At 55.5% G+C, this 16,843-nt stretch overlaps 2 protein-coding genes across 2 annotated transcripts in view; both read right to left on the reverse strand.

Moving 5' to 3' along the window:
• Positions 1–4,925: 4,925 nt before the first annotated feature.
• On the reverse strand, positions 4,926–8,145 carry LOC119095718 (serine/threonine-protein kinase meng-po). The gene is made up of 4 exons (XM_037218572.1): positions 7,799–8,145; positions 6,272–6,435; positions 5,089–5,904; positions 4,926–4,962 (listed from the first exon to the last, which is right to left on the reverse strand). Exons 1-4 carry the CDS (start codon positions 7,883–7,885, stop codon positions 4,926–4,928), a joined length of 1,104 nt encoding a protein of 367 aa, XP_037074467.1. The 5' UTR covers positions 7,886–8,145.
• A 3,654-nt stretch (positions 8,146–11,799) lies between these two features.
• LOC119096078 (myosin heavy chain, muscle) overlaps positions 11,800–16,843 on the reverse strand; it is a 46,898-nt gene continuing 41,854 nt past the window's right edge. The window contains exons 36-41 of the mRNA XM_037218933.1: positions 16,168–16,510; positions 15,411–15,598; positions 14,792–14,918; positions 13,682–13,822; positions 13,179–13,322; positions 11,800–12,005 (exon numbers count right to left, since the gene is read on the reverse strand). Coding sequence (XP_037074828.1) covers positions 11,895–12,005; positions 13,179–13,322; positions 13,682–13,822; positions 14,792–14,918; positions 15,411–15,598; positions 16,168–16,510 — 1,054 coding nt within the window. The 3' untranslated portion in view covers positions 11,800–11,894. The remainder of the gene's footprint in view (positions 12,006–13,178; positions 13,323–13,681; positions 13,823–14,791; positions 14,919–15,410; positions 15,599–16,167; positions 16,511–16,843) is intronic.

Consider the following 16,843-nt stretch of genomic DNA (forward strand, 5'->3'; position numbering starts at 1 on the left):
CTGTCGGATGATGAGTGGGATGTGAGGGGTGAATGTGCCGCGGAGTCGTGTTTTGTACTTTGAGAGGCTGCGGTGCGGTGGCTCGCACCACCTTGTGAATAAACTATTGTGTCCGATCAGTCAGTTTGAGGACGCAGTCGACGGGACGTAAGAGCCGAATTTTTAGAGCGTCAGACTCCCACGTGAGAGCCGGGGTTCGAATCTCGGTAGCGCTATGGCCGTGAGCGCTCATATGACCATTGCAATCGCTGGCGATCCATAAAAAGGCCGCGGCAGCGCGCGTCGCGTTCCCTTAACAAACAGAAGACGAACTGGATCGTGTGTTGGGTGTTCGCGGTGGGCGCCAGGATTGCTCTCACCTGGGGAAAAACGGCGCGACTGCGGGAGCGTTTGGCGTTCCAAGAGAACTAGGCGTGCAAAGTAAGCTGCGACCTGGATTAACGCCGCTTGCGTTGGCAGGCGGCCACGTTCCCTAATGATAACGCGCGGCCCAACGACGGCTCCTTCCGATGGCTTCCCTGAAGCAGGGTGGCCTGAGGCGTGTCTGGGAGCCGTTGTGGCCTTCCGGTTATCGCTAGTCAGCAGTCTGGCCGGCCAGGCTCGCTGTCAGGAGGGAGGGGGTGACCTCGCGTCGGATACGGGGGACGGCGTCCCGTCCCCCGCGGCCAGCGGCGGGGGGATGGGAACGGCAAAAGCCCGGTGTGGAGGGAGGCAGCTGATCAGAGATTAGGTCAGGACAGTGCGGACAAGACAGGAAAGATACGGATCAGAGACAGGACTAGAAAGACGTCCTGAATGGCGTGCTGTTAAACGGAGATGTGGTGTTGATCTGCGAGGTGTCATGCAGGCTTCAACATTCTGAGTTGTATCCACGTAGCTTATTTCTATTTGCGCTTATTGCCAGCAAAGCTTCTTGTTCTCGCCGATCCTTTTCGGACTAATATGGATATGCCTTGCGGAGTTTATTTTTGCTCACCTGGATAGCTGTTGCCTTGCGCCAGCTACCCACCAGATGCCAGATGATGCCATATGCTAGATGATGCCATATGCCAGATGTCAAATGCCAGAGTTATGCATGGATCGGTGAGGCAACGCAGACGTTAAAAACTTGCGCTAACTATCAGTTGCCATGTGGTTGGTCTCAGCGACAAGGGCAATTTGCTTGGAATGAAAACGGAAAAAAGCATGCGACAAAGTTACGTGACACTCAAAAAATGAATTTGATGGACACTCCTTGTATGGATTTTTCCATGCAAGGAACCCGAAGAAATGGGGACATTGCAACCCTCCAGTGGGATTGGGAGCTGAAGGCATACGTTACTTGGAATACCAATAACCGCCGCGACTGACGTGTTCACTGAGCTCGGTTTCTAGTGCAAAATGCCCCGTTTAACGCGTCAGGAGCTCATCATCCCACGCTCCACTGAGCCTGCAGTACGGGGCCGCGAGGAGCCGGCGCGAGCGGCCGCTGGAGAAGCTGGCGATCTGCTGGGTCTGCAGTATCGGGCCGCGAGCAGCCGGCGCGAGCGGCCGCTGGAGAAGCTGGCGATCCGCTGGGTCTGCAGTGTCGGGCCGCGAGCAGCCGGCGCGAGCGGCCGCCGGAGAAGCTGGCGATTCGTTGGGCCTGCAGTGTCGGGCCGCGAGGAGCCGGCGCGAGCGGCCGCCGGAGAAGCTGCCGATCCGCTGGGTCTGCAGCGTCGAGCCGCGAGGAGCCGGCGCGAGCGGCCGCCGGAGAAGCTGGCGATCCGCTGGGCCTGCAGTGTCGGGCCGCGAGGAGCCGGCGCGAGCGGCCGCCGGAGAAGCTGGCGATCCGCTGGGTCTGCAGTGTCGGGCCGCGAGGAGCCGGCGCGAGCGGCCGCCGGAGAAGCTGGCGGTCCGCTGGGTATGCAGTGTCGGGCCGCGAGGAGCCGGCGCGAACGGCCGCCGGAGAAGCTGGCGATCCGCTCCCACCCCGCGCGTGCTGCCAGCGATTCGTGTCCGATGGAAGGTGGCTACACCGGCCCGTCCTGTGTGCCTGCCAGTCGCTGGCGGCGGCAGGCTGTTTTTAGCGGCGCGACGGCAGCGCAGACGGCACTCTGAGTCAGGAGGCTCCGCTCTGACTCACAGAGGAGGCTGAGGACCCCTCGCAGCCGCTGCGAGCTCCCTGTGACTTTATAACGCCCCGCGGCGCGGTGCGAGAGGGCTGTTGTTGCCAAACGCTGCGGCCGATACCCGGAAAAGTCTACTCGCTGATCAGTCGGCTTTGATTCCTGTCTATTCCACGAGGCAGAGGCGGGCGGGCTGCATGACACGGATAACCTCTGGTGTGCCCTCTGACGTCAGCGCAGAGGTCAGCCCCAGACAGCGCGCCGCCCGAAGGGAGGCGGGAGGGGGCATCACACCGTCTGCCGACGGGTGGAATCGCTCTGCACGCTCAGATGTCTACCTGACAGTGGCGGGGTCCTCCAGAGGGGAGGTAGCGTCACACCGTCTGCCGGCGGGCAGTCTCGCTCTGCACGGTTACATGTCCACCTCACAGTGACGGGATCCTCCAGAGCGACCTTAAAGGCTCCGGGAAGCCGTATGGTGGACGTCTCATCTGCCCACGCTGATCACGTCTTTGTCAGAGGTTCGTACTCTTTTCGGTGGTGGTGTTTAAAGCTTCACCAGATTGTAGCTGTGCTTGGGCTAATGCAGAGAACGCTTGGTATTTAGTGCCGGCGTGCGCAGAAAACAAGCTTTTGCATGAGTGGTTTATTAATGCTAGCGACCGTGCGGACAAAAGTACACCAAGTGGCAGAGCAATTCTGCCGTGACATCGGGAAACGCGCGCGGAAACGGATATAGTCACTGTCGCAACAATATCCCACTGTAGGCGCTGTTGCAACAATATCCCACTGTAGGCGCTGTTGCAACAATATCCCACTGTAGGCGCTGTTGCAACAATAGGCCATTGTAGGTGATGTTGCAACAATAGCTCACTTTAGGCGCTGTTGCAACAAAAGCCCGTTCTTCGGGATATGTATCGGAAACACACCCTCAAAGTCCAACGGACATCAGTTGGTGTGGTCGGCGACAGACACAAAAATCAGAAAAACAACACGTCATCAAGGTTGGCACCACCAAAGTATCACTGCATGCACGTAAGAGACCAGGTCAGACAGCCTGGGTTTGCGCCATCGCGGTGTGTCGCAGTTCGACAGGTCAACACCGATTAACACCGGTTAACAACGGTAAGACCGCTTAACACCGCCGTCACGCCACCAACGCCACCGTCACAGATTTGCGAGAGGCCGGCTCGATACGTCATCTCCCACGTCAAACACCGGCTAACAACGACAGAATGGGAACTCACGTTGAAAGCAAACATTTGTCAGGGCTGGCGCCTTCTTACGCCGTTCGGCGGTTTGTTTTAGGCGGTATGATGTTTCAAGTGCCCTGTTATGCACTGCAACAGAGCTTCCAGCTCTGTTACTCAGCAGGAAAATATTGAGGCAACTGACAACAAAGTTGCAGCCACGCCCGCAATACAGAGCGAAGAGCGCTGGTGCAGGCCAGTGCCACGCGTCCTCTAAGATTTCATCACTGAACAAGCTGTGGCACAGAGAAATGCAGGCACAGCAGTCATTGTACAATACAGTGGATACAAACTCAAAACATTGGACCTGGAAACATGCAGCAAAGGGATTGTGGGACCGCGGCAAGAGTGTGGCTACAATACGTATTTTACGTACGCGTTGTAACTACTTGTTGCTCGTAACACGTTCACGCTACCAATAGAAAACCGCGTTACCAGGCATGTACCAACCCGGCGTTGGTTGTCCGACCGCCCGTTCTGCTACGAACAATAAGGCTACACGCGGAAGCAACGACCATCTCTCTCTCTCTCTCCCTCTCTCTCTCTCTCTCTCTCTCTCTCTCTCTCTCTCTCTCTCTCTCTCTCTCTCTCTCTCTCTCTCTCTCTCTCTCTCTCTCTCTCTCTCTCTCTCTCTCTCTCTCTCTCACACACACACACACACACACACACACACACACACACACACACACACACACACACACACACACCACACACACACACCACACACACACACACACACACACACACACACACACACACACACACACACACACACACACAAACACACACGCGCGCGCGCGCGCGCGCGCGCGCGCATACACAAAAGCTGTCTGTGGGGTGCGCTCCATCTAATGAACTCATACTTAATGTGCTACGGTTTCTTCAACTGACAGTCTTCAAAACTAATCTTTCCATGTCGTGGGAAGGAACCATCACGGTTAAGGGGCCCAACTGTATTTCAATGCGCTGGGGCATCTTTAACCGGGGGCTGAAATGGAGTCATTGTGCGTCCTTCTATGTGCTCCAAACCGTCGTGGGCAGTCCGCAATGTCTCTACTGAACCGGTTCAGTCGGTCCACGTACCCGAACACAACGTATCTCCAGTTATGAAGCAAACGTGAACTTAAACTTTGAACTTTTTAGCATTCAACGCACGTCGTGCAGAAGAGACTCTCTCTCTCTCTCTCTCTCTCTCTCTCTCTCTCTCTCTCTCTCTCTCTCTCTCTCTCTCTCTCTCTCTCTCTCTCATTCTCTCTCTCTCTCGCTTTCTCTCTCCCTCATTCTCCCTTTCTTTCTCTCTCTCTCTTTCTCTCTCTCTCTCTATCCCTTTCTTTCTTCCTCTCCCTCTTTCTTTCTCCCTCCGGCTCCGCATCCTTAACTCCTGCTTCTCTTCCACCGTTTCTTCGACTACTGACTCGTGCCATGGACTATTGACTCGTGTCTTTTACTACCGACGTGTCAATGATAAAAAAAACGCAGTGACCACTCCAGCGCACCCACCGAATCTCACCCCACCCCTCTCGGCGACCTTAGTTCTCACCCACTCACTGATCCCGACTCTCCCCGCCGGTTGCGGTCCTGACGGCGCTCACTGGCTGTCGTCCTCCGCCAGCGAGCCGGCGAGGCTTCGCTGGCGGCAGGAGGACCCGGCCGAGGCCGAGGCCGAGTCCTGCGCGCCGCCGGCCTCCTCCGCCGGCATGCCCTCGGCCGGCGCGCGCGCCGTCAGCGCCACCCACTCCCGCAGCCGCTGCCGCTTGGCGTCGCGGTCGACGACCGTCTCGAGTCCGAGCGCGCGCAGCTGCCCGAGCACTGCGTTCTTCTCACGCGGGCACGAGTGCACCGACCAGGTGGAATAGCACACGGACGTGGCGTCGGCGGGGTCGAGCTCGGCGGCGCCGGCGGCCGACGCGCCGCGCGCCATCCACCGGTGCGCCAGGTGCCGCGTGACCTCGGTGACGGCGGCGCGACGCCGCGGCCGCGGGTCGAACAGCCGCCGGAAGAGGCCCTGCAGCCGCAGTGAGAACTCTCCGAAGCGCTGCGGCGCGCGCAGGGCGCGGTAGCCGCGCCACTGTGCAAAGGCGGCGTAGCGCGCGTCCGAGGCGTCGGCGCGCTGCCACGGCAAGGCCCCGGTCAGGCACACGAACAGCACAACCGCCAGCTGCCAGGTGTCGTGCGCGGTTGCGACCGTGTACGACCGCCCCTTGGGCTCGGTCTGCACCTCGGGCGGCGTGTACGGCGGCCACTCCTCGGCGCGCCGCGCGCGCCAGCCGACCGGCCGCGTCTGGTCGAAGTCGGCCAGCTTGACGCGGCTCAGGTCGCTCTTGAAGACGAGGATGTTGTCGAGGCGCACGTTGCGGTGCACGAGGCCCTTGCTGTGCATGAAGTCGAGCGCCGAGGCCAGCTGCGGCGCCAACAGCTTGGTGTTGCGCTCGCCGATGCCGCCGTTGGAGACGTAGCAGGCGAGGTCGCCGAAGGGCGCGTACTCGGCGGCGTAGACGTAGAAGTCGTCGGCGCGGAATGCCACGTCGTATGCGGTCAGTATGCTTCGGTGCGGACTCAGGAAGACGCTGCCCGCCGAGAGACACCGTTAGAGGAGGCGTGGTCCGCCGAGAGACACTCACAGGGGAGCTTTCCAACTGAATGGGAAACTGCATTCCTGGAGCTGTCTGTTTGTCCCCTTGTGATTGAAATAGCTCCATGCCCGTCACCAGAGGTCCCAGCTGCTTCAAATCCCGTAAAGAGGTCAATGTTTACGTGTTAAGCAGCAGCGGGTTTAAGTGAGTTGCAGTGCTGGTAACTGGCACTCGATATCCCTCTCTAAGGCATATAAGGATACGAATCTCTAGTTTACAGGCCTTGATGTGTTTAGCTCGCCGTTCTTCATTGATTGTTGTGGAAAGACTTTTCCTTGTTTCCTGGGAATGCACGGCTCACCTGTAATGGAACTCGCGCAGAAAGTCGGATTTGCTGGTGGCGTCCTTGTGGAGCGCCTTGAGAATGACCTCATGCCGGGTAGCGCGGTGCTCCACTAGCATAATCTTGCCAGTCCACACCTCGCATATAGTCTGCAACACCTCATATTCGGCCTCCAGGTCAACCTGCCGGTCAGAAATGGCCGAAGTAAAACATTGCCCCGTAGTCCGGCTCAAGTTGTATATAATCTCTGCTTCACCAGAGCCAGTGGAGTGCTGGAGTATTTCTGTAGTCGTGATGAAGCATTTTCCAGTCACCTCCATGAATATTCACAACGTTTCTTGCGTACCAAGTTCTATTGACGGATCGGGAAAAAGTTTATTCGGTTATCGGTATATTGCGTGTGATGAAGAATTTCACATCACAAACGCCAAACTATCATCCGTCACGTCATGGCATTCGACAACATATTAAGTATAGATGATATCTATGCATAATGGTATCATACCTTCTCTCGTAATTTTGAAGTCCTCAAAAACGTCCAATAAGTCTGGGACTCTAGAATATCCATACTAATACACATGGGACCTAATTTTAGAACTAGCACTAGAACTAGAACGGAGGGTCATCTTCCTCCGTCTTTGGAAAATTTCAAACTGCTATCATGGCTCATACTCAGATCAGGTCATGTTTTGAATATTTTGTTACTATTTAGTTTGAGTAATCTTTTTTGTTATTCGACTTGCGATGTCATTTTTAGCGGCGGTTTGTTTGTGAAGTGTGCTTGTGTATGTTTCCTGAATGATTGATCGTAAATAGGAGACACAGAACATGGGTTGGGCCTGCACAAACTGACCTTGTATGACCTTTGTCCACGATTTAATGCGACGCTGGATCTGAGGTTTACCTTAGCTGGTATCAAGTTAGTCTGGCTGCTGGAAGTCGTCAAAATAACCTAAAACAAGGAAGGCCTTCACATTTCTGCATCAAGAAGCACAAAGAGTGGCCATGACGTCATGAAACAGCTTTGTGACCTGACCTTCCATCATTAGTTGTTGCCAGGATGTTCCAGATTAATTACTTGACAGCCACAGAAATTTTTGGAGTAAATTCAGCACGAACAGTCCAGAAGCTAGTGCAGAAAACAGAAGTGTATCTCTGACCCTCGGGGCGGATCACCGACCATGCCTCCACGTAAAGGTTGGCTCTATTTACGTTGACTTGATCTGAACTTTGACCTTTGCTGGTTCCGTTAGTGCACCTATGTTGGTATTTGTTGTCGATATGGCTCCGTTGCAATGACTTGGCAATTTCGCTTATATCTATATCATGTAACTTTAAGTCTATGTTAAAAGTAAATGAATTATCTAAGTCATGCCATACATCATTAAGCCTCGCTGTGTTAACGCGCAACCCAAGTACACGGCGGAAACTGTGTAATTGTGAATTGAACTGAACTCACGCTATCCCAGGTTGTGTGCCAGCGCCATAATTACAGCAAGCCACAGCCAAATACCTCGCATTTGAGCAGCTGCTATTTGGACTCACCTCTTCAAGAGTCAGGTGCCTGATCTCGTGAATGCTCCCTGTCCTCTGCCGCGCCTCTCGGGGCAGTTTCTTCTCCCGACCACTCATGGTGGCAGCAGCGCTTCAGTCCGACCTCGCGCGTTCACCGCTGCGCTCCCGCCCAACTGACCTATCGAGTCCCGTCTACACCGAGCTTCAAGCCGTTAACTCAGCCCCTGCCTCGTCCGTGTCCCAAGCCACGAGCCCCACAGCCCACCATCGCCACTCGCGCCGACCCCCGAGCGACCTCTCGCGGCGCCGTGACGCGCCCCACCATGCCAGCGCGCCGGCGGACACCACGCTCTCCCCGGCTGTGAGCGGAGCGGTGCGTACCTACCGGCCAGCTCCTCTCCACTGAGCCCGGTCGGTGTGGGGCACGGCCGCCCAGCAAGCCCCGCTGCCAACTATTAATACCGTCGCGCCGGTGTCCCGGCCCAGGGCTTGCCGTGAGCCGCCGCAGCCTCGGCGCTGGCGCGGCGCCAGCGCCCGGCGCCAGCGCTGGCGCACCGCCCGACAGCGCTGGCGCGCGGCCCGGGCGTGGCGGTGACGGGCTGGCGGACGGGCTAATAGAACGGTGACGGTGGTGTCGCCGTCTTATCTCGCAAGAAGTGGCGCCGAAAGGATGAGCTGTCTAATGGAGTGGTCTCATGAGGAGGAGGTTTTGTCTGATGGAGTGATGTCGGGAGGTGTAGCCTGTGACGGTGTAAGGAGCGCCACAGCTCGGGCTGGAGGTCAGGAGAGTCTCCGATGTCCACGTGGGAGGCCCGGACTCGGTTACGCACTCACTCCCCCGGGCGCTGGCGGTAACTTCACCACCGTATCGCTGGCGTTTCACGCGGTGATCGTGTCATGGCATGTTCGGCGCAGACGTCAAGGAAATCACACTATAGTTATGTTGTTATGTCATGTATAGTTATGTTGTATGTTGTTGTTATGTTACATTATATAATCACATTATAGTCATGTTGTTATGCCATGTATAGTTATGTTGTATGTTGTTGTTATGTTACATTATATAATCTCATTATATAATGTCTTGGAAGCAGTCTGCCATACAATTTAGGCTGGGGCTCCGCAGAACGGTCACTGGCCTGGCCGCGGACACAAGGTTCCGGACATTATGTTTGGCAAGTTAGGCTCACACTAGGGTAGGTCTGAATACGTTGGGTTCTAATTCGTTGGGGGCCTTTTTCTTTTATTAGTTGCACGTGTGCCTTTGCCTTTTAAACGCCAGTATCGTTAGCCATTTTCACAAAAGCTGACAAGTTGTTGGACAACTGACTGTGAAGTTGTCCAAAGCTTGTCTCTACTTCTCGGGGTGTCTGTTCAGATGTTGTCTCCCTTGCATTCCTGTGCTGTCCGGTTTCCTCTTATTTGTCTTTCCTAGATGCATCTTTATCCTTGCAAGATACTTGCTTGAATGATGCAAGCATTGCTAGTTATAAAAGCTGAATATCCTTTAGCATCATGAACTACACATTGTCGTAGCATTTTATCCACGTTATACGCAACGTTTGCATTTTATCCACTGGGCACTTGCAGCAACGGTTCCGATTTTGAGTTGGTTGGGCTTGATTAGGCAACATCAATATCATTGCATCTAATACCACATTACATGCATGCACACGATTGGGACGCATCTGCCGGCGCTATTGGCAGTCACGAAATCCGCCCCGCTGTCTCTCGGGAAAATTGATACATTTTGGAGGCGGTAGCGACACGACTGGCAGAGTAAGCGTCAGATATCGAGCATGCTTCCTGTTGGAGCGACCCATGATGCTGCAGGATGTTTGATGTTGCAACATAAATTCGCGAGCTGTTGCCCCAACAGTGTCGTCATCAAACATCAATATCGCACATTTCGGGGGCCGGAGGCAGAGCTGGCTACGCGGGCTTATACCCGCCAGATCAGCCAACAGAGTTCGTCAACGTGCGGTCGTTACCATGACCAGCATTAGACGTGTGCCCAGCTGTGTTATTTACATTCAGACAAGTTCCGATACATTAATCATTCCAGACAAAACAGCTGGCTCAACTCGAACTCCGATCCCCACATGTTCATTTGAAAGGGATCCCTTCCAACTTAACTTACGAATGCTCCTTTATTTCGGAGTCAACGACTTCATTCAGAGTCAAACATAACCACAACATGCACTTCACGTCACTCAGTCAAACGCTGTCTCCCTCATGAGTTTATTGCTTGAATGCCCTGTCCTGAATTCCCATTTGATAGTAGAGATAACGTTGGAGACTGTAATGGTTATTGTTCATGCAAATTCGGACAGGGATTGTGCACATGCAGCCACTACTGCTGACGTTGCTTACTGTTATGGGTCATCTTAAACAAAGTATTACGTCATTTCAAGAATGTACAGCTGTCAAGTTTGACGGAGCGAATAGGAAAGCTGCTATCGTAAGATATTCTCTTCCTGGACTGCGTCGTTTTCAGCCGCTACTGGCGTCGCGATGCTATCCCAGACGCCAGGGTTTGCCGCAGGACTGCCGCAGCTAACAGCTTTCATTACACGATATTGGCTCTTCGGGGGATATTCGTCGAAACAAAGCGCTCGCCGACACAAGGGGGTGATACTGCCCCGCCCTGCTCTTTTTGGGGGGGAGATGTCTGCGGGCAACTAGCGTTTTGTGGGAACATTTTGGCCAACTTAGTTGTGATACGTTTTACACGTGACCCGCGCGTTTCAGCTTTCGACGATGCCGAGTTAACGATACATAATCATGTTTTCAAAGATAGAAAAGGTGTGTACCTTTGCTTCACGACGTATTCTCAGCTTGCTGTGCACCACAGGCCATTTCCCAGTGGCTTTCAATGTGTGAAGTATTACATCACGTACGCCATTAACACCTGTGCCTTTTGTAAATATACCTCGAGGTCAAAGCCATATGATGCCAGGCCGTGAAAACTACGCGAAATCATTCCTCACATCATTCCAAATCACCTGTGATTTCATGAACCAATAGGAATAGAGTGTGTTCATGATGGCTAAAAGGAATGCGGACTCAAGGTCACTTCAAGTCAAGCCCTTGAACCGTGGGGTCGCCAAGGTGGGTCGTTGGCATCAAAGGCGCCTAGCTTGCGGGCGCCTCAGAAGATTAATTCTTTTCAGGATTTTAATATTATTTGGTGCAACCAGCTAGAGGAGAATTTTTTGACAGGATCCGTTGAACTGGCAACAAACCACGCTGGCAGCGATCTAGCATGATGCACAAGAAGCGGAAAAACTCTGAAAAATCTGCCTCCTGCTTGAAGCAATCAGCAAATGTCGTCAGGTAGGCCAAGCACGGTAGGTGTGTGCATTTGCATTCGATGGTGTACTTCAATGATGATGTCGATCGATGTTGCTAAGGCAACGCACACAGCTGCACTGTATTTTAGCTATTCATTTCTCACAGTGCTCTTCAGAAGTTGTCATCGGAAGTCGCAGACGAATGCGGAACATATCTAGGGATGGTGGAAGCTTCTTCTGCTGCAGGTGATCAAGAGCATTCACCGATCACTGAACTAACATTGACGATCACCTTATCCTGGCACGTCTTCAACCACGTGAACTTCAAAGCTTGAGTAAACTAGGTGAAATATCAGCGCTGTTCAAAGGCCGTGGAGCAGCAACTTTGGTAATTGCCATGGCTGAATAATATTTGTGCTGAAGGAGAGCCCAAGTGACAAAAATAGCGCCACCGGATTATCTTTCCTACTTATCTCCGCACGAGGTGAACGGGGTATTAACCACCTCTGTGAGCTATGCGACTCTGTGGAGAACCTGTCATCACACATTCGCCGGACGTCAATGATGCAAAAACGCCGTCAGTCTTCTAGGACGCTGTTCCATCGCTAATTTGTGTCCAAGAAATGGCGGCGGATGCGCAGATCCAACACAGCCTCGTCACATCCACTTCCTCCAAACGGCGTCGTTCGTTTTCGTTTTGCGGTTTATTCACCATTGGGAGGGGGCAACACACGATGCTCCGGCGACTAGCAGACTGCAAGCGGACAGACAGCTCGGGTCAGAGAGGGGCCGGCGGTCGGCGGGCGGGCGCCACCTCGGTACGGCAGAGCCATCTAGCGAGCAGGGGTGACACCACGCGCGGTGGAGGCGCCACGACCGCGAGCGCGGAACTTGGCCACGGCCGACTCGGCGGCGTCGCAACGCTCCTCCGAGGCCTCCACCTCCTGCAAGGGCACAGGTCACACAGTTAGGTGTCGGGGGAGGCGTCAGGGCATGACACTTCAGCAGGCGTGCACTGCCCTTGGCAGCGCAGCAGATGGAGGACGTCGGTTTGTTGTGTACTGCCGGCATTCTAATGTGCCACCGCCTTCAGGGACCGGTTGGCGCATAGAAACCGTTGGACCGTGCGTTTACTGTCATGGGCATCACAAGTGGTTGGAGGGGGAGGGGGGGGCATGACCTCCTGGGACCTTGCGCCCCCTACCCTCCCTCCATCCTTCTCCTGATGGCAATGGCGAACTCCCTAGTTCAACCGCTTCATACGAAAATGATTAGTTTGACCACTTCCGAGTACCAATCTGCCCAACTTCCACCGCCGGTTCGTCCCTAACTTCAGGCATAAAATCCTGGGAATACTTGTGTTCACTATGAATCCGAGAAACTTGTTTGCATACAATAATTCCTCAACAATGTTTGCTATAAATTGATGAAGTCGTTTTGCATAAAAATAAATCCTCAACAACGTTACGACATGATCTGCCAAGACAAACACCCTGCTCTGAGAGCTGAAGCGAATATAATGTACTGCGGTGACGAAATGTGAATGAAGTGCGACAAGCTTGGTGACAGTCACACCAACTTCCTCAAAATAAGCTTACAAATCTCCATCGTGAGACGCTTGTCTGGGCAGCTTAGCCGTGCAGGCGTTTGCCAGTATTCCCCACCCTTGGTTGTCACGGGCATCATCAAGACCAGCAACATAGATGGAATAGCTGTTCACACTATCTCCCTCGTCTGGCGCCTTAGTACGTCGACACAAGACGCGTACTAACACACGTGTAGACGTGTTCATACTAACACCCCAGAAAAGGTCGATGGCCCGAATAATTACGTCATCCGTGATACTAAACCCCGTCTTAAGTCTCCCGTAAAACTGAAACTCGGCAAGCTGTGGCATAGCAGCCGAGTTTACGCATTCTCGGCCACGCTTCGCACACATCAACAACACACATTTACTACGTCCCCGTCTCCAAAGCCTATCCAAAACACCCGATCTGGATCCGGCACGCACTCGGAGCGCCGCTCCACACGCGCTGCGGCCCGCCCAGATCAGGTCACCCGCCCAGGTCAGGTCACCCTCCCAAGTCAGGTCAGCTGACCCCGCTCCCACTGCCCACCTGCTGGCATTTGCGGTACTTGGCGAGGTTCAGGGCAGCGATCTCCTCCGCCTCGTCGATCTGCCGCTTGTACGTCTTGATCTTCTGCTGGAGCGAGTCGACCAGGTCCTGCATGCGCTGGTGATTCTTCTTGTCCTCGTCCGCCTGTTTCGCGTGCAGGCGCCACATGTGAGCAGCGCGTGCGATACCGGCACGAGCAGAGCCCTCGGGATGCAGGTAATTGAAACAACTGGGCCAGCGATCTGTTCTGAGAAAGGTAGCTTTCAAAGCGAAAGAACACTAAGCGTTGATCATCCAACATTGATCAATCTAAGCCAAGTATTCATCAACCGAAACGCTAGTACCTTAAACCCCAAACAAGTGGCCCTCTGTTCTCGAATGTACTCGCATTCGAAGAGCACGCCGCCTGACCTGGAGCAAACCTCCTACCCCTCAGCCTGCATTGGCCTGCTCCCATGCTCCCCAGGAGACGGATCGGGGGGGGGGGGGGGGCGTCACCTGACCTGGAAGATGAGCTCCTTGATGCGACGATCAGCCTTCCGCAGGTTCTTCGTGACGTCACTGTGACGGCGTTGCTCATGATCCAGCTCGGACTCGAGCGAACGCAGACGCTCCTCTAGCTTGGAGATGATGCGGCGGCCGTTCTGCGCATGGCAGGATGGGAGTCATGGCAGAGGGGTGGGTGTCACGGCAGAGGGTTGGGTGTCACAGCAGAGGGGCGGAAGTCATGGCAGGGGGGTGGGTGTCACGGCAGAGGGGTGGGTGTCACGGCAGAGGGGTGGGTGTCACGGCAGAGGGTTGCGTGTCACGGCAGAGGGGCGGGAGTCATGGCAGGGGGTGGGTGTCACGGCAGAGAGGTGGGTGTCACGGCAGAGGGTTGGGTGCCACGGCAGAGGGTTGAGTGTCACGGCAGAGGGGGGTGGGTGTCACGGCAGAGAGGTGGGTGTCACGGCAGAGGGTTGGGTGTCACGGCAGAGGGGCGGGAGTCATGACAAAGTCCAGCGGGATGTTACGCCAGTACAAATCCGGTCGCGGGAAGGGGGCGGTTTTGCAAAAGGCGTGGCGGAGGCGCACTCACAGCTGCGGTGCCACGTTGAAAGGAACGTGCCGCCTTCAGGTAAAGACCATGATAGAGAGGCGCCAAACTGGAATCGCCAGGCTACAGCGGTTTTAGAAAGAACAAATTTCACAAAGCAGGATGCCGAAAAGACATGTGTGATGAAAGTAATACATCGCGGCTTACAGTTGACAGTCAGCAAAGAAGCCACAGCCGTATCATGGTCCATAGATTTAAAATTTATCAGTTCCTCACCGAATTTACTTCCGCCGCTATGGCTGCTGACCAATACACTATCAAACACTCTTGCAAAGCACAAGTTATTTCATTCGACCACACGGGTGCCTGTGAAGAGCCTGGCTGCTAAAACTGCCGTGCATGCTGCGGTGGACAGCCCATAAGAGCCCATTACGTCCGCTGCAGCCCACGTGGACACATTCCTCCCACTCCGGCCCCGGCAGTTCCGTTCCTCCCGCTCCATCCCAGCGCGGATCCGTTCCTCCCCTGTCGGCCCTGGCAGACCCGCTCCTCCCACCCCGACCCGCCCTCGTCTGACCTTGACGGCGTTGGCCTCGGCCTCGTCCAGGCGGATCTGCAGGTCCTTGACGGCAGACTCCATCGACTTGCGGCTCTGCTCGTGCGACTGGGCGTTCTCCTGCTCGGCGCGCAGCTCGTCAGCCAGCCTGCCGGACGCCAGAGAGAGGCATGACGTCACTGTGAGGGGGGGGGGGCTAGACGATGCCGGGGACGTCGTGCTGCAGCCTTGGGGTGTCGATGTAGCAGGGAGCTCGAAGCTCGCAATAATCCGGTGAAAGTCAAGTGCTTGCTTGTTACAGACCAGAACCCTGCTGCCACACAGCTTTTGCCACCGTTATAACAAGAAAGCGTCACGACAGGCGAAACGCCAAGATTAAAATGCTTCACACAATATCAGGAAGAAATGCAGAGCGCTTCCGCGACAGTCGGGAGAGTTAGAAACCACACCAACACCGGCACCGGCAAACTGCCGCAAGCACCGACACAGCCCTATCCAGCGGCAGTTCGCTCCGACCGCACAAGCTCCTGCTTGTTCCCCTTCGCATCCCGTTTAGGGGTTCAACCACTCCACCCAAGACCGCCACAAAGTCCACCCACCCTCCTCACGGGTCCCGCCCTGCCCTGCGGACGTGGCCCACCTGGCGGCGTCGATCATGGCACGCTTGGCCTTCTCCTCGGAGGAGCGGGCCTCGTTGAGCATCTCGTCCAGGTCGACGTGCAGGGTCTTGACCTCCTCCTCGAGCTTGTGGCGGGCGGCGGAGGCGCTGTTGTAGTTGGCCTCACTCTCCGACAGCTGCTGCTGCACGTCGCCCAGCTCGGCCTCCGCCTGCCCGGGGTCACGAGGTCACAGTCAGGTCACAGGAGCAGCGCCGACCCCCGAACACTGTTCGCGATGATTGGTGGGGACCTGAGACGAACGGAAGGCAGGCTTTGTTTCGGGCTTCAGTGTAATTGTCTAGCAGCATGGAGTACTAGCAGGGAATCTACAGATGCAATCACCTGGAACTATGTGTGCTCCTCTGTTTACATGGATCCTGCGATGATACACTGCTAATCTGACGCTGATCACATGCCTTGTTCCTCTATGCCTTTGCCTGACCTTAAACGACGCCTATCGATTTCCTCCTGGCGAACTTGTGGCTTATCGACCGGTGGCGGCCGCTGTCAGCCTGCCCCAGGCGGCTTCCTGCCCTCCTGACCCATCCCCAACCCCTGCTCACCCTGTGACCCCGGTGGAACCCGTTGGCGGCCACGGTCGGCCTGCTGTGATCCGTCCTTGACCTCTGCCCACCTCCATGACCCCGGTGATCAACTGACCTGTCGGTGGCCGTGATTGGCCTCCTATGGTCCGTCCCTGACCTCCGCCCCCCTTCATGACCTCGACGACCGACTGACCTGGCGGCGACCGCGGTCGGCCTGCTCCAGCAGGGTCCGGCTCTCCTCCAGCTCGCCGTGCAGGGCGTTGGCGCGTCGCTCGGACAGGCTCAGCGCCTCGCGCACCTGGGCACGCGAGCGCTCCTCCTCCTCCAGCTGCACCTGCACGTCCCTCAGCTCCGCCTGCACCCGCTTGATGGTCTTCTGACCCTCCATGGTCTCGATGTTGGCCCGCTCCACCGACACCTCCAGCTCGTTGATGTCCGTCTCCAGCTTCTTCTTCATCCGCATCGCCTCGGCACGGCCCTTGGCCTCGGCCTCGAGCGAAGCCTGCATCGACTCCATCTGACGCTGGTGGTTCTTCCTGCCGGGTGGAGGGGAGGGGTGAGCGCTCCGCAGATGAGTGCTCCACCGAGGAGCCCTCGCGGTTGTCTGGTGCCGCGGCTCAGAACATAGTGCTCTACTGGACATGTATGGCAGATCTGTTCAAAGTGTTCTTTTTTGACATGGCGTCAGCCTTTCGGTGCTTGAGCGATCACGAGGAGACATTCTATAAAGGAGTTACAAAGAGGCCTCAATGTGGCACCTTAAAGAAACTGGCTGGCTTCCTGTCAAACAGGGGCGCGCAAAGTAAGTGGATTGAGGGACTAGGGCCACAAGTTTGTGATAATTTGGCAATGGTCTATGAAAGTTAACA

This window comes from Pollicipes pollicipes, unplaced genomic scaffold, assembly GCF_011947565.3.
Source record: "Pollicipes pollicipes isolate AB1234 unplaced genomic scaffold, Ppol_2.1 Scaffold_4219;HRSCAF=4965_pilon_pilon_pilon, whole genome shotgun sequence".
Taxonomy (NCBI): domain Eukaryota; kingdom Metazoa; phylum Arthropoda; class Thecostraca; order Pollicipedomorpha; family Pollicipedidae; genus Pollicipes; species Pollicipes pollicipes.

Bases quoted from the DNA above. Each gene is read 5' to 3' on its own strand.
- LOC119095718 (XM_037218572.1), bottom strand. From the start codon at position 7,885: ATGAGTGGTCGGGAGAAGAAACTGCCCCGAGAGGCGCGGCAGAGGACA. The intron at 6,436-7,798 runs GTGAGTCCAAAT...TCTGACCGGCAG, and splicing joins GGCACCTGACTCTTGAAGAG to GTTGACCTGGAGGCCGAATA. The intron at 5,905-6,271 runs GTGAGCCGTGCA...CTCGGCGGGCAG, and splicing joins CTGCGCGAGTTCCATTACAG to CGTCTTCCTGAGTCCGCACC.